This window comes from Vipera berus (genome assembly GCF_964194415.1).
Source record: "Vipera berus genome assembly, chromosome: 2".
Classification (NCBI taxonomy): Eukaryota; Metazoa; Chordata; class Lepidosauria; order Squamata; family Viperidae; genus Vipera; species Vipera berus.
This window is the reverse complement of record NC_138203.1, coordinates 19,015,032-19,036,386: the sequence shown is the minus strand read 5'-3', so window position 1 is coordinate 19,036,386 and position 21,355 is coordinate 19,015,032. Positions and strand designations below refer to the sequence as shown.

The 21,355-nt window shown below is 40.1% G+C and overlaps 2 protein-coding genes and 1 long non-coding RNA gene across 3 annotated transcripts in view; 2 read left to right on the top strand and 1 right to left on the bottom strand.

Annotated features, from left to right (window-relative positions):
- Positions 1 to 297: 297 nt before the first annotated feature.
- Positions 298 to 19,126, bottom strand: SKP2 (S-phase kinase associated protein 2). The gene is made up of 10 exons (XM_081316496.1): positions 18,975 to 19,126; positions 16,439 to 16,686; positions 15,014 to 15,125; positions 12,799 to 12,942; positions 10,450 to 10,584; positions 8,451 to 8,549; positions 7,628 to 7,755; positions 5,732 to 5,783; positions 4,682 to 4,789; positions 298 to 2,237 (listed from the first exon to the last, which is right to left on the bottom strand). Exons 1-10 carry the CDS (start codon positions 18,980 to 18,982, stop codon positions 2,024 to 2,026), a joined length of 1,248 nt encoding a protein of 415 aa, XP_081172622.1. The 5' UTR covers positions 18,983 to 19,126; the 3' UTR covers positions 298 to 2,023.
- Positions 11,230 to 15,755, top strand: LOC308661538. Its single transcript, XR_014024963.1, has 3 exons — positions 11,230 to 11,392; positions 13,256 to 13,353; positions 15,499 to 15,755. It is a non-coding gene; the product is annotated as an uncharacterized lncRNA (long non-coding RNA).
- A 959-nt stretch (positions 19,127 to 20,085) lies between the features above and the next one.
- Positions 20,086 to 21,355, top strand: part of LMBRD2 (LMBR1 domain containing 2) — a 31,863-nt gene continuing 30,593 nt past the window's right edge. The window contains exon 1 of the mRNA XM_081319339.1: positions 20,086 to 20,310. The gene's annotated coding sequence lies outside the window, so the exon portion shown is untranslated. The remainder of the gene's footprint in view (positions 20,311 to 21,355) is intronic.

Here is a 21,355-nt window from a genome sequence, read left to right as displayed (position 1 = left end):
TTCCCAAAATTGTTTTATTTAAAATAATGTATGCTGTGGTTAGTAAATTAATAAATGTATTTTTCTTGCTTTTTTCACTGTTTTGTATGTCACTAACATTTACCATAACAGGAAATACATTTTAGAATGTTAAATAATGTGTGCATATCTTTATAAAATCTTATAGCAATAGCACGTAGCCTTATATGACACTTCAGTGTTTTACAGCCCTCTGTAAGCAGTTTACAAAGATAATAGGACTTAATTTTCTTCTTAAACATTGTATTAGGGCCACAAGAGAAGTAGGAAAAAGGATACGTCTTAATTTCTCAGAGATTTTAGTGCATTTAGAACTAATGCAATTATATTTCCCCTTTTGAGTCTTTCATGTAGCAAAATTAATATCCTATTTTATGAAAAAAATCAAGTTGCAATTACTTTTTGCTTCTTGAATTTCCCCCCCCTTTTTCCTTTTAAGGGCAATTTAGTTATATTTTAACTAGATGCCTTTATCTTGTACTTCCTTCTCAACAAAAGAAATCAAGAGTGCAGGGAAGTATGGAGACTTTTAAAAACACATTTGAACAGTTTCGTTTATAAGTTATTTTTTTAATGTTTTGTCAAGATGATCAAAACAGGATTTCAAATTATATTTAAACAAATTTATTCAGATGGTATGAATGTTGCAGTGCAACCAGGGAAAAAGGGAAAGCTTTATTAAGATGTATTTATTTATATTCTGCCTTTATTTTTTATTTGCGTTCCTATATGTAGTACAGGTCGTCCTCTGTTAATGACTTGTTCATCGTCTAAACTTAAAATGGTGTTGAACAAATGGTGATTATGATCAGCCATCCTAGTACTCCTGCTGTCAGGTGATTGCATTCTAGGTACTTGGCAACCAACTTTTTGTGGTGTCCAGCAGTTAAGGTGATTGCAATTTGCACTTTTCCTGCTGGCTTCCCCATTGAATTTACTTGTGGGAAGCCAGCAGGGATTTTCGCAAGTTAGTCCAGCAAGCATGCCCATCTGTGCACTTTCCCCCAGCCCCTGTGCACTCGAACCATGCTTTGCTGGCTAACTGCGCTTCTGCCGTGTACTCTGTCCCACCCAGCAGCAGCCACTTACCCTGCCAGCCAGTCTGCTTGTGATCCCCCTGGGACTCACCACTTCCTGCCAACTAGCCCACTGACTTTGTTGTGGGAAGATGGCAGGACGTTGTACAAGGTGCTCACTTAATGAACCACACTCGTCGATTAACGGAGGCAATAGGATGTGCAGGGGTTGCTATTGCTAAGCCATGCAGTCACGTGACATTGTGCTTTACAATAACATCACTTAGTGATGGAAATTCCACTCCCAAATGCCATTGTAGGGAATACCTGTATGCCAATTAGCAACATGCAGCTGTGTTGGTTATACTCAATTAGTATTGAGATATGTGACAGCAAGAAATTCCAGGGCTGTGATCTAAACAGAATTAAACTATGATGTTGTTTCCAGGAGTTATGACATAAAAGTCGGAATCTTAAGTATATCAGCCCAAATATACCCTACACTAGACACGTCAAACTTGCGACGTCACGTGACATCGTGCAACGTATCGGGATAGTTTTGCCATTGCCGGCAATGAGGTGGGCACGGCTTCCGGATGACACGTCTGACCTGCGGGCCAGCAGTTTGACACCTCTGCCCTACACCCTACAACAACTGGCATGGATAAAACAAATAATATGAACATTTGGACAAGTTTTATTAACTAAAGCTACTTTAAAAAAAACTATTTCCACGAGAGTGTGCATATTGCATGGCAACTATTTATGCATGATTAGCAGTTCTTGGACAGGCCTCAGTAAGAAGTAGTGGAATATAAAACATAAAAAAAATACAAATTGTAAAATACTTGATAGCATTTGGTCATAAACTGATAAAACCGGGTCAGTAACTGCAAACGGTAAGGTTACAACGGAATGCAAGAACTCCACCGTGAAGACTTGAGGAACTCACGTTGCTGTTGGCAGAAGTCAGTGTCTTTCAAGTTCTTTCAAACCCCAGCCGGATTTCTCAAGTTCAGTCTGCATTGGATCCCCCAGATCTCTTGGTTCTTTTTGCAGCCAGTGGTGGGTCTTGCAATAGGTGTAAAATAGGAGGCATTGATCTTTATATGAGGAAGTGTTGCCTTTAAGAGCTGTAGGGAATTGGGAGTCACTATTCCAAAAACCTGCAGCGTTTTGAGCGTAGCAATTTCACCAAGTTCACTAAAAGAAAAATACAACAAAATAATTCCTTTAATTTAGCTAGTGCAATTTTTCATGTGTTTAGTACTGAATGATTGGCAGCACACCTCATAGAATAACAGCTGTGACTTAACTGTTCTCTAAATTCAAGGGCATGTTGAAAGCCATGTAATAATTTAATACTTCTGTACATTCTATAAGTACTAAGTTGTTTGCAAGGGTGTTCATTCTAGCATCCATTTAGATGTGGGACAAGCAAGATATTTATTAAACAAATTTATGTAGCCACCCAACTCACTCATACGTTTACAGGACAGTTTATAGCATTTAAAAATTTAAAGGACCCATCATACAATAAAACCGTTAAAAATTAGATTAGCTACTTGATCAGCTCCATTTGCATTGCAGATTATATTTTTATTACATAGATATAGGTGTCCTTGACAGTCACAATTGGGACCAGAATCCCTTTGTTGATAAACAAAAGTATTGTTAAGTGAGCTGTGTAAACCTTTTTTTTTTGCCATGGTTGTTAAGCAAATCACTTCAGTTCTTACATGAATCACATGATTGTTAAGCTTCCCCCACTGATTGCCTGTTGGAAGCTGGTTGGGAAGATCACAAATGGTTATCATATGACTCTAGAAATCTGCAATTATTATAAATACATGCTAAGCAACCAAACATGCTAAGCAACCATAAAATAGGCTGAGCGCCAAAGAATTGAGGCCTTTGAACTCTGGTGCTGGAGAAGACTCCTGCGAGTCCCTTGGACTGCAAGGCGATCAAACCGGTCAGTCCTAGAGGAGATCAACCCTGACTGCTCTTTAGAAGGCCAGATCCTGAAGCTAAAACTCAAATACTTTGGCCACCTAATGAGAAGGAAGGACTCACTGGAGAAGAGCCTAATGCTGGGAAAGATTGAGGGCAATAGAAGAAGGGGACGACAGAGAATGAGGTGGCTGGATGGAGTTACTGAAGTAGTAGGCGTGAGCTTAAATGGATTCCAGAAGATGGTAAAGGACAGGAAAGCCTGGAGGAACGTTGTCCATAGGGTCGCGATGGGTCGGACACGACTTTGCAACTAACAACAAAGCAACCAAATTTTCATCACATGACCTGGGGACACTGTGACAGTCATAAATGTGAGGACTGGTTGTAAGTCACTTTTTTCAATGCTACTGTAACTCTGAACGGTTGCTAAATGAATAGTTGTACCTGAGGACTGCCTGAATACATACAGTACTATAAAAGTACACCAGACAGATAAGCCACTGTTCACCATTCTCCAGTTAGGCTATGAAGTTTACAGATGTGGTGTATTATCACCTTTGGGGAATTTACCCTCATAAGTGGTTAAGTGATAATTTTAAAAGTTATCTATTCTACAATGATAGTGAAAAGGGGCCCTCTAACCATGCAGCTGCTTTATAATATTCTCTCTCAGCTTTTGTCAGCAACCTGATGAGTGGAAGAACAGCAAATACACTCTTAAGTAGGGCTGTGAACACCCTGTAGATGAATCCAAATAAAAGTGTTGGATCTTACGTGTGCATAGTTCAAAATACACATTTGAAATCATTTTCAAAGTGTACACAGCCCCATCCTTGAATACAGGTAGTGTTTAGTCAGTTTCTCACTGAAAAAATAAAAATGCAAAATACCCTGCCCCTTTTTTATAATGTACCCCATCCAGCTTTTCCAGGTTAGATACACTAATATCTAAACCAATTTTCAGTCGTATGTTTCCAGAATGTGCATTCCAGCTGATATTTTTTTCACCTTTCTGCCAACATCTCAAGCCAATGTATCCTTTGAACTAATGAGTAAATTACAGCTACCATAAAAATGCTGGGATATAATTGTTCTGTGTGGCCTCAATCCTTACATTCTATGTTACATTTCTTAACAAAAGGAAAACTTCCTTCAGTTATACTTTATGGTCATTCAGGAGACCTCTGGTGGAAACTGAGTCAATCACAATGGCAGAAGAAATTTAAAAAAAAACCCTTTGAAAGGAGGATCAGTAATGGCGCTAGTCATAAATAGTAATCAAATGATTTAAAATGCAATAAGCGATCAAAAGAAGAAAGCAGACGGAGACACACGTTGAAAAATCAGTGTGGAATATTTTTTAAAGAGCTTTCTGGAATCTGCTCCCAAAGTCTTAAACTTGAAAAGCGTATTTGTTGATTCCAAGAACAGGGTATTATTCTAACATGCTTTCTTATAAATAACTACACATCACAAAACACAAAAAGTGCTGCTTGGATAAAGCTGATAAAGCTGAAAGACCTTATAATAATCATGCTGCATTTTTTTAAAACTACAATAAATTATCACAATTGTTTATATTCACAAGGAAACACTATGCAGTACAACTTTCAGCTACAATGGCCTAACTGGAGAATAGCTTTTGTTAAGAAATTTCAAAAACAAGCAATTTGATATCAAAAATCACTTACAGCAAAGCAGCGGGAGATATTTGATAGCATCGACTAAAACCTAAGTGCTCAAGGCGTGTGAGTTGGTGGAGGTACGCAAAGCATTCAGGCTTCAGCATAACACTGTCACTGTAACGAAAGTATTTTAAGACAATGTTGCTTTTCATTTATATAATAATAAAAATAATAAAATAATAATAAGAAGTAGTTGAAGTTGGAAGGGACCTTGGAGGTCATCTAGTCCAACCCCCTGCTCAGGCAGGAAACCCTATACCATTTCAGGCAAACGGCTGTCCAGTCGCTTCTTAAAAACTTCCAGTGTTGGAGCATTCACCGCTTCTGGAGGCAGGTTGTTCCACTGGTTAATTGTTCTAACTGTCAGGAAATTTCTCCTTAGTTCTAAGTTGCTTCTCTCCTTGACTAGTTTCCATCCGTTGCTTCTTGTCCTGCTTTCAGGCGCTTTGGGGAATAGCTTGACTCCCTCTTCACTGTGGCAGCCTCTGAGATATTGGAACACTGCTATCATGTCACCCCTCACCCTTCTCTTCATTAAACTACACACACCCAATCCCAGCAACCGTTCCCTGTATGTTTTAGCCTCCAGTCCCCCAATCATCTTTGTTGCTCTTCTCTGTACCCTTTCTAGAGTCTCTAGAGTCTTATAAAAATAAAACACATTCTATTTAATTCTAGATGTGCACTTAGCTAAGTACTTGTGATGGAATGTAGTAGGCTGGATTCCCAAAAGGGAGGGACAGCCTTCCAGAGGTATGAGGCAGTTCAGTTTAGATATTTTGGGTGAGAGAAAGAGGGTGAAGGCAACCCTCTCTGATGGTTCTCAGAGTATATGCTTGATGTAGATAGTAGGATGCTTCAGTTTCGCAAGATTTATTTACAGCTGAGCAATGGGTAATTGAGTATACTTTTAATACAAATTTAGGCACTTAAATGTACTCTAATATTGCTTACACAAGGCATATGATGCATTCTGATTCAATCTAGCATGTTTTTTTTAATTGAAAGCACAAAAGCTTTCAAACACGCAAACTAGTATTCAATTGCAGTACTTACCTTAAATCTAAATGTATTAGACCAGAGCATCTCTCTAGTAATGTTTTAACATCTGAAAATGAAAAGTGAAATATAATCACTGATACCTATTCAGTGGCACTGTTCATATATGACTTTACAACAATGTCATAAATTACTTGGTCAGAAGTACATTTTCTATTAGGACTTAAACTAAACTAGTTTAGTTTAATACATTTTAATACATTTTTTCATACTAGAAAGCACAACATCTACACATAAGTCCTCGACTTATAACAGTTTTATTTAGTGACCGTTCAAAGTTACAGTGGCACGGAAAAGTGACCTATGATTGTTTTTCACACTTGATTGTTACAGCACCACCACCACCACCCCCGGTCACATGATAGAAATTCAGACACTTGGCAACTGACTCATATTTATGATGGTTGCAGTGTTGCGAGGCCACGTGCTCCCTTTTTGTGAACTTCTGACAAGCAAAGTCAACGGGGAAGCCAGATTCATTAACAACTGTGTTAACTAAGAACTGCAGCAGGAAAGGTTATAAAACGGGGCAAAACTGACTTTTAACAAATGTTTCACTTAGCAACAGAAATTTTGGGCTCAATTGTGGTCAGAAGTTGAGGACTACCGGTATGCAGCCAGTCTCAGTAATTTTCACTGCAACGGAAGCACCCATGCAATGTTAGCTGCAGAGCCTTAGGACGATGTCTGCGCTATCCAGAAAGCGTGAGAGTGATTGAAAATGTCACAAGTTGCCAGTTGTTGTGAAAGTTCACTCTTTTTGGCCAGAACTCTTACATCAGCATGCAACATTACAGTATGTAATGATGTCTAGCCCCTGAAAACACTGCCAATTCATACTCTTATGAATTTATAGATGCTACAGATTTGCCATTTGTGCAATCATTCAGAAAAGGCTAGTTTAGTTGGAAAGTAAACTGTGGAAAGGCGGAAGACTCTTTGTCCCCTAACCTAAGTCTATTATCCAGACTGCTTTTTGGAAATGGCCCAGCCTGAGCCTAGAGACTTATGTATGTATTGATGAGATGACAAGGCTAATCAAATATCTACTCCTTCTTCCATCCTGAACAACCCCATGGACACAGGCTAATGGGCCATTCAATTCGGTGTATCTACAGTCTAAAACCATCACTTATGAGAAGTCATTCTAACTGTAGCTCAGTGACAGAGCTTATGCTTTGCATATAAATATCTGTATTCTTGGCCTCTCTAGAAAGATCCAAAATAGACTTTGAACAGAATTCAGGCAGCTCCTGCTAGCCAGGATAAATTAGGATTGGTCAGCCAAATATTTAGACTAGGTTTTGCATTTTTGTCCTCTTATCGAGTCCTTCCCAAGAACCTAGAATAGGCAGATGTTGTTTAATGCTGTTAAAAGGTATAATAACAGAATGTAAGATATTCCAAGTAAAGCTACCTTTTGCAATTGACTGATGTTTTTATCAATGCGATTATGTTCCAGTGAAATTATTATATTCACAAAAATTAGAAATCACAGCTGCCATCAGCAGTTGCTGGCCTTTATATGCATCAAGTTCTTCCCAAGAACATAGGATGTTGTAATGTATCAGCACAGTATATGTGGGAATCCAAGAGTAAACCATGTTATTCTGAATGTGGTAGAAGCTGGATTAAAGCAATATCCAAGTCTCAGCAAAGGTTTGAATTCTGCAAATTTTGTTGGCTCGAGTTCTATATCTGGCTTTGAAAGGCATGTCAAGAAACCACTATACACACACACACACACACAAACATTAACAGGTGGTTTTAAGATTTTGAGAAAAACGGGTGTGTATTTGAACTTCTATTCTATTGCAATGGAAAACCACCCTCCCCCCCAATTATCACAAGAAAAATGATTACCTGAATCCACTGTTTCAAAACAAAACTCACCTGGCATCAGGAGATTCTGCCTGTATCCACTAAGGTTCAGCTGCAATAACTTTGGAGGAGCGTGACTGACTATGATCTTCAAATGCTCAGTTGTGAAGTCACACCAGCCTAAATTCAATTCTTCTAACCTACGTATAAATTGAGAAGGAATACATTCTAAAAATTACCTACCAATTATTTTAAGCCACCCGAAAGCACTTCTCATGAGATGGACGGCTATATAAATTTGATTAATAAATGTGTATTAAATGACAGTTTTGAAAGCATCAAAATATCTAGAAATTGTACCAAACTAACAAATGTAAAACACACCCTACTTTCAGTGTTCTAATTTCAAATTCAAACATATAATGTTCCACTTTAATTTTTTATACCAACACAACACCCCATGGCACTGAAGGCCAGTAGATTCAGAACTGGAAAAGCAAAATAGTTCACACAACACATTTGCTTTGGTTCACTCACTGTGCTAAACCATAGTTTAATGTAGGTCTGTTAAACCACAATGCTGGCTTCACTAACTGCACTAAATTGTGGCTGCAGCCTACAATAACTGGGTTCAAATTAACATGCTAAACTAAATTTAAACAAATATTACAGATTAACAAGATATGTGAACCCTGTTTTTAAATGTATAAAATTTGTTGTTCTACCTAACACATTTCTACTAGCAGAACTTGGCTGTGGTAGATTTTTAAATCTTTTAGTTCTTCTATTGTCCCTGAAATCTATTCTGAGGTTTGGGGAATCTTTTGAACAGAAGGGAAAGTGGCACCATGTCTGCAGAAAAATTTAGTGTAATCTCTCATGTAAGTCATATTACCTTGGACAGCTTTTCAACAACACTTCCACGTTATCTGCAGAGAATCCAGAACATCCAGATAAGTTTAGCCGGACCAAGTTGGGGTTTTGAGCTATACTTCTGAAAGAGAAAGAATAGAATGAAGTGTTCAAATACTGCTAAATTGATCTGTTCGATCACAAGGAGGCAGAACTGCAAGAAAGTCTGAAGGTACCCAAACTATTTCTAATATGCCAAACTGGTTATGAATTTGCTGACTATTTAATGTTTATACTGCTCTTCACAAAATCAAGCAGTTAACAGAATTAATAAAATAGAACAGCTGTTGGGAAGAAGAATTGAGATTTTATCTAAGTCCTTTACATCAGCAGTCCCCAACCTCCACGGATTGGCAGTAACAGCGGAGTGGTGGTGGTTTTACACACACAACCTTGCTCCTGCGCATGTGCAAATGAAGCTTTGCATGCCTGCCCGCCATTTGCGTGGCCTGGTTCCCAACGGACCACAGACTGGTACCGGTCTGCAGCCCAGGGGTTGGGGACCTCTGCTTTATGGAAGAAATGGAGAAGGAAAGATCTAGAGAGCTGAAATAAAATAGAAATCACAAAAATAATTCCAAAAATTCTACAGCTTCAAAATCAATAATACCAATGTTATGAAGCAAAGGGATCCAAAAACTGAGTGAAGCAAGAAACGAGGGAGAAAGTTGTATATTACAAGGGAACACCAAACCAGTTTTAGTCTGAATTTTTATGCATAGTGCAATTATGAAGGATTCCTAAGATCAATTTAATTAGATGTTCAGTTACTCAACTGACTGAATCTGCGTACATTTTCACATCAATAAAGGAATATAATTCATGCAGGCAGGCATTATCTTAAAAGAGGCATTCCCTTGCTGAATGAAAAAGCGGAAAGTCTTTCATTCACTGCCTTTTTATATTCTTACCTGCAAAATAATCAGCAATTTTTAAAATACTCTCTTTTGATGAATGAGTTATTATTGATCAACTACTAAAAAGTTTGTTAAGTTGATTAATGGACAAATCAATTCTACAGAGGAGGAAAAGGAAGTAAATGAGGTAGAAGAAAGGATTTCATAAAGCCTTTTTGGCCTAGGCTGCAGCACAGGAAATGAGTACAGATATTCCTCGCTTAATGACTTCTGTGTTTAGTGACTGTTTGAAGTAACCATGGTGCTGAAAAAGTAACTTTATGACCTGATCTTGCACATACGAGTGTCACAACATTCCCGCAGTCATGTGATTTAAGATTTGGAAGCAACTGGTGGACATTTACAACAACTGCAGCATCCCCCAGTTGTGCAATTGCCATTTGCACAGTCAGCTTCCAACAAGCAGAGTCAATGGAGAAACTGGCAGTGAAATCACAACTCACAGCCACAGCATGTCTGATCTAACGATCACTTGGTCATAAGAGTTGCCAGTCCCAATTGGGGTCATTAAGCAAGGACTACCTGTATGCAAAATTGTTTAGTTTTTGATTCTTGAGCTGAGGACTATTTTATTTCTTACATTTTTTTAAATCACTGATACAAAGGGGAAGGAAATAACCATTGAGAAGGTAAACCCAATACTTCCTGTGATTTACAGCTCAGGGGCACAGAATCTTCAATGGTTGTGTGAATCTTCAAAACTCTGGGCAACTTACAACATCCAAAATATAATTAAAGACAATTAAAAACAAGGCATTATAAAGGATAATAGCCCCTAGAGCAGGGGTAGGCAACCTTGGCTCTTTTATGACTCGTGGACTTCAGCTCCCAGAATTCCTGAGCCAGCTGGCTCAGGAATTCAGGGAGCTGAAGTCCACGAGTCATAAAAGAGCCAAGGTTGCCTACCCCTGCCCTAGAGAAACAATCATAGCAATCAAAACACTGAGGCTCCACTAACACATGAACTCCAGATCTGTGAACAGAGCAAGGACTTTGTCAAGGATTTCTTACAGCTTTCTCTTCCTGAAGTCAGCATCAAAAATTAACACATTTTTAATCACTCACCTAACTATATCAGAAGAAAGTGCGAGACCTTCTAAGCTGAGATTCTGCAGACTCTGGCATCTGCCAAGGATACTCTCAAGATCTATAACCTTTATTGTACAATTCGATAAATCCAGATGTTGCACACAAAGTGCCCTAAGAAAGAGACAAACAAGGGCATGAGGAAAACAGTGGAATACGATTCTTTGGGGGGGAAAAACAGCACTAGCAAAATCATAGAATTGTTGAATTGTGTAGTTTAAGGAGACCACAAAGATGATATATAGGTAGTCCTCAATGTACGAGCGCAATTGAGCCCAAAATTTCCATTGCTAAGCAAGGCAATCGTTAAGTGAGTTGTGCCTTTTTGCCACAATTGTTAAGTGAATCATTTGCTTGTTAAGTGACTCTGGCTTCCATGTTGATTTTGCTTGTCAGAAACCCCTTCGGAATTGCAAATGACAATCTCGGGGTCGTGGGACACTGCACCCATTGTAAATACATGCTGGTTGTCAAGCACCCAACATTTGATCATGTGGCCGCGGAGATGCTGCAGTGAGTGTGAGAACTGATCACAGGTTTTTTTCAGTACCATTGTTACAGTAACTTCGGACATTAAATGAATAGTAATTCGAGGACTAGTCCAGTTTTCTGAAATGTAGAAGAAAACCAATGAAACATTTGTGAGTCTTAAAACCTCCAGAGGGAGAATCTACAGTTCACGTACGAACATAAGTTTATTGCTGTACAGAGATTTCTGTCAAGACTATTTTCTTTTGCCTATATTGAAACAAACTCTAGGAAGGTGCAACTTATACTCGTTATTTTTGGACCTGGCTAAGGAATTCTGGGAGTTGAAGTCCACAAGTCATAAAAGGGCCAAGTTTGAAGACCCCTGCTCTGTAATGAAGCCAAACACATCATATCATCCAAGTAGAAGACAACAGCCCATTCAGACACCAAGGTGACCCCAAACCTGACTTTTAAAAATATTGTTTAATATTTAATTACAGGCAGTCCTTACTTAATGACCAATCATTTTATGACCATTCAAAGTTACCATGGTCAGGGAAGGGTACTTTATGGCCTGTAAAGAATCTCGCCAGCTGTCATAAGTGGTTGCTCCACCATCTCCCAGTCATGTGATCGCACGTCAGGGGAGCCAGCTTTATGTTCCACAATCACATGGCTGTGATTCGCAATGGTTTTTTTTACCCGTTGCTGGCATTTTTTCCAGTTTCCAGCCAAAACAACCCCTACTGAAATGAATGGTTTCACTTAATGACCACGGTCTTTGATACTCTAACTCAGGGGTCGGCAACCTGAAAAAGCAAAAGAGCCACTGGGAACCGGTTCCATCACACATAAAAAAAAGTGGGAGCCGCGCGCGTGCATCCACGCACGCGCATAAAACACTTTTTTTATGTGGACGCACCTGCACGCCAGCGGCGACGGGTCTCCGTGGTGACGAGCGCTGGGTTGCGGCGCCGCCTTCAGCCTGGGCGTCACCAGAGCCACCCCCGGGACCTCCAAACTGCCGCCCGACCTCCGCCCGAACACCAGCAGGTCTCGACACGGGTGTTCGGGCAGAGCTGCGCGCGCAGCTCTCCAAAGGTTTGGAGAGGTGCGCGCGCAGCTCCGCCCGAACACCCGTGTCGAGACCTGCTGGTGCCGGATTAGAAAGTTGCTGCGGGCCGCGGCAGCTTTCTAAACCGGCACCAGCAGGTCTCCAAACCGCACCTCCGCCCGAACACCAGCAGGTCTCCAAACGGGTGTTCGGGCGGAGGTGCGCGCGCAGCTCTCCAAACCTTTGGAGTGGTGCACGCGCACCTCCCGTTCAGAGTGGTGCGCGCGCACCTCCTCCCGTTTGGAGTGGTGCGCGCGCACCTCCTCCCGTTCGGAGAGGTGCGCGCGCACCGGGCGACTGGGAGCCGCAGGAGATGGCTCAAAGAGCCGCATGCAGCTCCGGAGCCGCGGGTTGCCGACCCGTGCTCTAACTGATGACTGCAATGACTTACAACCATAATTCTGGGCTCAATTCTGGTTATAAATCAAAGACTACCTATATATAAGAAAGCAAGATCCGCCCAAAACAAAGCATCATTCTGTAGCATCAATGTTATTTTGTTTTGTGCCTAACCATGCCCATCATGACAGCTGCCTTTTCAGTAGACAACTCTACTGGGGTGAAATTTTTTTGCTCTCAGCCAAAAAAGGTCGTCTATTCACACATGGCACTGCACTGATATCCAGTGCCAAAGTCCAGCTAGTCCACTGGAAAATCTTGCTTTTCTTTTTGCAAAACAGACTATAGACAGGGATGAAACTGTCGAAATAAAGGGTATCATCTTATTTCGGTGCAGCATTTACCTGCTTGTTTTAAACAAAGGGGGACCAACACAAGACCTTGGACAGCGGAAGGCAATCACTCCCAAGGGCAACAACTGGCCAATCACTCCTGGCAAAAGAGTTTTATCTGCAAGATCAAGAGTTTGCCAGAGCGACTCATCAAGCCTTAAAAAAGAGAGAAATTAATTTATCAGCAATTGAAACAAAAATATTAGCATAACTGAGGTTGTCATTAGCAGATTATTATACAATATTAGAAATTATGCACACGTGATCAGAATTAAGCTCAAAACGTTAAAAAATATTAGTAAGAATGCTTATGTTTTCCAGATTGGTTATGGCTATGGCAGAGTTGGGGGAAAAATTCTCTATAAGCAATGAGCTTTCCCTTTTTGTGCACTGTTACAGACGTTAACCAAAGTTTTGAAAAATAACTAAAAGATAACTGAGAAACTAAGATCAGCCCCTCATTTCCCAGAAATGTTTCCTCCTCCTTTGGACAAGTACTGTCAAGTGGCTTCAAGAAAGAAGTCCAATTTATTTCTTTACAAGAACAGAGAACTTCAAAGTTAGCAGGTAAATTTGAAAGTGGAAAAGGAGATTGACAAATAATACCTACACCTACAATATACTGTATTCTCTCTCGCAGTATATTCTTTAGGGAATATTAGCATTCACAAGATTTCATTTTTTTAATTTAAAAGTCCATTTGCTCCTACATTTCACTACCTACAATGTTTTGTTTAACACTAGCATACTCCCAACAGTTTTTTTGAAGTGTTAAGTTTTAAATATTGAGTATTTTGTCAATAGGCCTTTTAAGTCTTGGTTTTTTTATATAATGCTGGTACATTTTTTATTAATTGCGGGGTCCTAAACAGAAGGCTTTATGTTCCAAACACATCTGGGAAGCTAAAAAGAAGGGTCAGCTTTCTTATGTTAGAGAAAGCACTCTATTATTTGAAGGACTACCTTGTCATGTTATCCAGACCTTTTAGAGCAGACATGTCAAACGGGACATTGTGCAACGTATCGGGACGGTTTTGCCATTGCTGGCAATGGGGTGGGCGCGGCTTCCACGTGACGCGTCCGGCCCGTGGGCCGGCAGTTTGACACCCCTCTTTTAGAGCCTTGGAGATTTTATTTAGTGGTGCTTTTGCATATTACAATGTGTAGTATTTATATACAGATAATCCTCGACTTACGACCACAAATGAACCCAAAATTCCTGTTTCTGAGACATTACTTGAGTATATGTCTGGGCATTTTGCCTTTTACCTTTTTTCCTACAGTTGTTAAGTGAATTACTGCAGATGTAACACTGTTATTAAGTGAATCCAGCTTCCCCACTAACTTTGCTCATCAGAAGGTTACAAAAGGTGATTACATGACCCCAGGATATTGCAACTGTTATAGACATGAGTCAGTTTCCAAGTGTCTGAACTTTTATCACGTGACCATGGGGATGGAGACATATACATATACATAAAGGTAGTTCTTTACTTGCAATCATTTGTTTAATGACCAGTCAAAGTTACAAAGGCACTAAAAGAGTGACTTACAACTGGTCCTTGCAGTTATGACCATCGCAGCATCCCACTGTCACGTAATCAACCTTGGGGCGCTTGGCAACCAGCATGTATTTACAATGGTTGCACCATCCCAGAGACATGTGATTATCGTTTGTGGCCTTCCCAGCCAATTTCCAACAAAGCCAGATTCACTTAATGACCGTGATTCCCTTAACAACTGTGACAAAAAATGTCATAAAAATTAGCCACTTTGCTTAGCAATGGAAATTCTGATCCCAATTGTGGTCTTAAGTTGAGGATTATCTGTACATATTATACATACATATATTAATACGTGTATGGGAAACAGTGGTGTCAAGATTTATTGACAGTATAAAAAGTGAATAAATACTGTGTGTGTTGGGCAAAACCTGCACAGAACTTCATTTAAAAACAGAGCAAGAGCCAAAGTGATAGATCTGTTCAGATCTAGATAGAAAAATATTACAACAATTGTACAGCATGCAGTTAAAATTCCATCCGATATCATGCTATTGTTTTTGTTGCCTCACATATGACAAATGAAACTCCTAAGTCACTGAATTCCTACTGAAATTAACAAATCGTACCAATGCTCAGTGGAAACCAATTCAGCAAACAGTATAAGGAAAATGATTTTGTATATTTATATATACACTTTTATTTAGAAATTGACAGCCACTTACGAAAGGCGATGCCATCTCTGACAAACCTGGGAAACTTTCAGCAAATCCGTCAAGTTTAGATAGGAAAAGATTCCCAACAGTAGTTCATCTGGCAAAGTATCCCAAGAAACACCTTTAGGGAAGAGAGGAAAGAATTATGATGAAGTTTTAACTGAGTGCTTCTCAATCTTGATGCTTTAAGATGTGTGGACTTCCACATTCTGGAACGGAATTCTGAGAGTTGAAGTCCACACGTGTTAAAGCTGCCAAGATTAAGAATTGCTTTAACTGGTCCATTGGTTGATAAGCAAATTTTTCCAGCATCTTTTGCACCGGAAATCCAACTGGACTTCTCCAACTCATAAAGAACACTCTTCCTTTCAGCATAGTACACCTGGCACTTGATTGTCTGAAATTGTGTGGGTCAGTTAAGGTCATTCTACTATTAAAAAAGATGGATAAGAAATTTGAACCTTCTTTAATGATGCTCATTTCCATCATAACAGATTCCACAAAGCAATAATAAGAAGCCCAGTAGATTGGTGGTGTCCTGGCTGGATGAGATATAGGAGGAGTGTGAAAAAGGAACAGCCCATTCACAACCACAGATGGGAGAAATGTCTGGTGCCTAACATAAAATATTTTACTTTAGCACTGGGGAAAGTTTTTTCAGTTTTCTTGAGCTGATTAATCTTGTTTGTTTTTATTTTGCACATTGTGATTCTTAAGTAATTTTATCCTTAAGTAATATACGTTTTAACACCGTGAATTTTGTACTCTTAATGGTCAGGCTTTCAAAAATCTATTTTAGGGTGTCTATATTTGTTCATAAAACAAATTGAAGCACTGACTTCCAATTATTTATTTTGGATCCTACATGACTTGAAACAAAAATCTACAACCACGCACTCATACAACAGAATCCAAGACAGCTTTCAAAAATAAATTTTACACAGTTCCATGTAACCCACTTCAAAGTAAATACAGTGGGATTGCAAACTAATCTAAGAGTGAAAGATGATTTTCAGACAATGGAAAAGTCAAATGTTAGCCAGGGTATTAAATTACTAAATTAACTTGTTTTTTTAAATATTCCCAACCTATATATTTGTATGCAAATAGTGACTAATATAAATCTAATTTTGAAGAAGTGTAGTCAGCCAGTTTAAGGAATAGCTTGCTCATACCCTGAACCTACATCCATTCTGATTCACAAATTACGGTTTCTAGCAAGTCTGTTGTGTTAATTTAGGCAACTGTTTCGTGACAACAAGCCCAGATTAAGGAAAACTAATTTATAATAGGTGAATCCAACAAGTCAGCCTGCTTTTATAATTAATTTTTTTTTAAAATACTGCTATTAATTTAAGCTTTGCCATTATCCTAAGGTAGAATTTTGAATAGCTTTTCGGGAGGGAGGGAGGAGGGGGCAGGAGAAGGTCTTACCTGCTACTGTTTCGTGAAGCCGTCTAGGCTGGTGGATAATCACAAATTTGGTTTCCCTCACTTTCTGCCGTTTGGTGGGTGGACTCACACACATCAATAGATCCTGGGGGGTGTTCTCACTGTCCAGTTTAAGAGCAGACACTCCCAGAGTGTCTGAGAGGAGATCTGAAGTCTTGTTGGGATGCCAGCTCCATGGGATACTTGTAGTGATGTTGCTCCCCAAATCTGGAATTTCCTGAAGATGTCTCCTGCAAGGATACAAAGGCCCACAGCTACCATTTACCCGCAATCCATAATACTGTAGCTCTTCAGCCACCACAGGAACAGAGACTTAAGCTGAACAGAAAGTGTCACAAACTTACTTCCTGAAATTATACCTTTGAACAAATGATGTGAGAGGCACAAATAGTTGCTTCTCCTCCAGAAAACCACTGAGGCCAGGGATTGCTCTATTCTGACAGGACTGGTCAAAGATTTCAATAAATGATAAGCATATCACTATATGAAGAATGATTTCTTGTGTGTCATGCAAGTTTGACATGCCCAAAACGATCAGCAGCCTAGAAACTTAGCCTGCTGATACTGTGTTCTGCTTGAATAGATCCAGTATTTTCCCAGAAAAGTGCATAATTGGTACAACAAACACTGCCCTAGTAAGAAAGTAGCCAGATGTCAATAACAGGAGTAGTTAGGACTCAGAATCATTGTTATTATGGAAGACGAGGGCTAAAAGTTCAAGATATGTTTACTTTATTCTTTACTTGACTGGGATGCCTTCATACATAACTACGTACATTACTACTAGTTTTTGATTGACAACCATAATTGAATCTTGAAATTACAGTCTAATGTTGTTCTGGTCGTTAAGATCAGCTTATGATCATGCCCATTTTATTTTGCAGCTGTCATTAAGCAAACACGGTGGTCATAATGCAAACAGCAGCATCATTAAGCAAACATTATCAAGTGAAGTCACTGTTTGCAAAGGGTGATTGTTGCCAGAAAGAGGAAGTAAAAGCCAGTTTCTGACAAAATGAAAAGTTGTAAATTGCAGTCACAACTGTGGACTGTTGCAAATGCCCATAAATGCAGGCCAGTTGCTGAGCTCCCAAAATGTGATCACTTGGTGGGGTGGGGGCAGCTGTTGGAACTTCAAATTAACTTTTTACTCAGCATGTTGTATGGAGCCACACACTATAACTTAGAAAACAGATGTATTATTTAACATTATTAGTAAATCAAAATAACTGTGGCTTTTGAATAAACTAGGGCTTGTTGTGTGATGGATGAATTAGGCCAAGGAGATTTCCTGCAACCAAAACAATACCATTAAAATATATACTCAGTGAAGTACACAAATATATCATCAATTTAGCCCTGTGGTAAGATGGGCAGGCAATAAATTTGATAGACAGACAGACAGACAGACAGACAGATAGATAGTCTGGATTGGGAGACTGACATCTCGTTATGATTATCATCAGAAATTTGATGGATGGATGGAAGCTCCGCATGAAAAAATAAAACACCCGGTTCAAAAGAAGACTAGAGATAGTTTTTGGCTAACATCTATTCATTTAGTGACCATTCGAAGTTACAATGGACTGAAAAAAGACTTATCACCTTTTTTCACATTTACGACCATTGCAGCATCTCCATGGTCATGTGATCAAAATTCAGACACTTGGCAACTCACTTATATTTATGACAGTTGCAGTGTCCCGGGGTCATGTGATCACCTTTTGCAACCTTCTGATAAGCAAAGTGAATGGAGAAGCCAGATTCACTTAATAATCATATTACTAATTTAACAATTGCAGTGATTCACTTAACAACGGTGGCAGGAAAAGTCTCAAAATGGGGCAAAATTCACTTGTCTTGCTTAGCAACAGAAATATTGTGTTTTCAATTGTGGTTGAAGATTATCTATGTAGAGGACAATACAGAGGATGGCAACTACAAACCCTCATATCCTGTTTACAAGAAAATCAATGGACATATTGATGTCCAAGTTGCACTCAGTGGAACTCTTGAAAATATCTAATGACATGTTGCATCATTGTACATAGATGCAACAACCTCTGGTATAAAGTACTTTTGCATTCAAATATAGCATTTCCAAATGCAGTTTAGCAATATTGTTGCAGTACTATGAGATGATTTCCCATTAGTACATATATTTTCAATTGGATGCAAAGACAAAGAGAGACCTATATTTAGTCCATATGCACACCTGCACAGTTTGTTCTGGGATTATTCAAACCCATGTGCTAGTACACATATCCACCTGTTCATAAGGAGACTGTGCCAGTACCCTAACTTTCCTAACTTCTTTGCATTTATTATGCAAATATTTGTTATGCATATTCCTTGGGGGATCCTCTGCAGTAAATAGATATGCAATTATAATCTGAAAAGTACATACCCGATTGGTGAATGCAACATTTATCTGAAACACCAAAACCCGCAAACCAATCCCGCCGCTCCTAATCTTTTCTTCGCATCCTCCTACCTGGCTGCATCCATTTATTTTTACCTGTGCATGATGCTCAAAAGTGTGATGCATAAAGAACGGGGATCTCCGATCCCTCGGCTTTTACTTTCCCGCGCCTTGCCTTGCTTAGCTTTGTTGATCTAGTTAAATTTGCCGCAGCTCCGGAAATCCAGCAAAAGAACCTCGCGCGCTCGATCCGCCCGGGCTAACGTTCTCCTAGACCTCGCAGTGGCTCTTGGGAGTTGTAGTACGTTGCAAGGGAAACAGTTCTCATGCATAGTGCAGTATCCCACGGCAACACCTTCTTAGATTATTGAAGAAACGTCCATAGATATTATTAAGAGCAATTGTTTCCTTCTGCTCTTTTCCAATTCCGGGAAAGTGCGATTTGGGAGAAATGTATTTGTAATAAATTTGTAACTTTTATAAAATGTAGCATCTCTAAAACATGTACTATTAATTGCAAATAAAATTCGGCAATTCAGACTACATTTCATGTAAAGTACTTAAACCAATTTAAACCTGTAAGATGTCGCCAAAGTTTGAAAAACACCGGTTTAAATCAAACCTTAACATTGCAACGCTACGTTTGTCCACTGAATCGTAAACCAGGACGATCCCACATGGGTATAAGATTGCAACCTTCATAAATCAAAGACTTGTAATTACAAAAGTGTTAATGGAGTCACAATGTACGTTCTCTGATTGATTGACTAGGCACCATCGAGTCGGTGTCGACCCGTTGCCAAGACACGGGGGGGGGGGGCTCAGCTAATCTCAATGTACACACGTTGTACTTTGACAATAAAGGTTTATTATTATTATCGTTAGATTTCTTCCACCAAGACTCGTCCCTAACTTATTCACTACCTTGAATCGGCTAGGGCCGCTAAGTAAACAAAGGCAGCTTGACTTTCGCAATGCCTCTTGGGTTCTGTAGTCCACTCCTAACCATGACGGACCGCAAAACCTGCTCCTGCGCAAGCGCGTAGCCAAACGCGATGCCTCCTGGGTACTGTAGTTTCCTTCCTTTTAAAGGCAGTGATGTAGTCGTGGTAGGTTTTCGGCAACGTGGATATGTTTTCCCAGGCTTCCTCGCGCGCGAGGGACGAACCGCGGAGGAGAACGACGGCGCAGAGCCGGAAATGTCAGAGGTTTCTGCGGCTCAGCTGGTAGCCGGCTCGGTTCCTTCCTGCGGAGAGCCGGACTTCCTCCGCCTGAAGTGTAGGAAGCCGGGAGTGTTTGGGAGCAGCCTCGGGAAGAACTCCTACTGAACGGAAAGCCCGGAGTCCTCGGCTCGGGGACCAGCAGTGACCCATCGAGGAGTGGGGACCCCGAGAGGATGCAACCGGGGAGTGCCCAGCCCCGTCTCTGCCGAGTAAGTCCAGGAAGCCTCGTCCTCCCGCACTGGTTAGCTTTCTTCTCTTCGGCCCCCCAGGCCGGCCTTCCCCGACTCGGCGCCCTATTGTGTATTGGACTACGGTTCCCATCACCCGCAACCCGGGAATTTGAAGATTCGGGCAGAACCAGCGGGCACCAAGTTGGGGAAGGGCATTTTCTTGACTGCAAAAGAGCCTTGGTGGAGCAGTGGGCTAATGCCTCCTTAAGTAACACCAGCTGCCTGCAATTAGTGCAGGTTCGCATCCCACCAGGCTCAAGGTTGACTCAGCCTTCCATCCTTCCGAGGTAGGTAAAATGAGGACCCAGATTGTTGGGGGCAATTAAGCTGACTTTGTAATAATGCCGCTTGGGGTGTGTGTGAAAGCCCTAATAAGCAGGCATATACATAGAATGAAGGCTACTGCTAAGCTTGTAAGCCGCCCTGAGTCTTCGGAGAAGGGCGGGATATAAATGGAATTAAAATAAAGTAAGTACAGTAACCAGCATATCCGGGAGGCGACTGTAGTAGAATTGGAGTGAAATCTTCCTAATTCTAAGGGGTATTTTTTTAAAAAAAAATAATTACTAACAGGACGGGTGCTTTAAAGTCTTGAAAACCGGGCAGCTCACTCTGGTTCTGTGGGATTCTCTGCTCCATTATTATTTTTTGGCTTGCTTAGACCGGATATAGAAGTGTGCTAAATAAATGTAGGGCATGGATGTGAATAATTATCAATGGATATGTATATATTCTGGCATTACCTGTTGCCAGCCCTACCCATACATGTTGATCTCTTCTCACAGATTGTTGCTTATTTCTGTCCACCAGTGTTAGATGAATAGAAGTGCTAGAATTCACTACTGCAGCACTTTGAATCTTAGGTGGAGTGAGTTTGTGTGTGTGTGTTTGTGTGTGTTTATCCACACATGAAGAATGTATTGTGGTTAAAGGACAAAACATAGTGGTGCCTTGGTATTCATTGTTAATTGATTCCAGGAGGTGCAATGAGTACTAAAAATGATGAGTACCAAACAATTTTTTT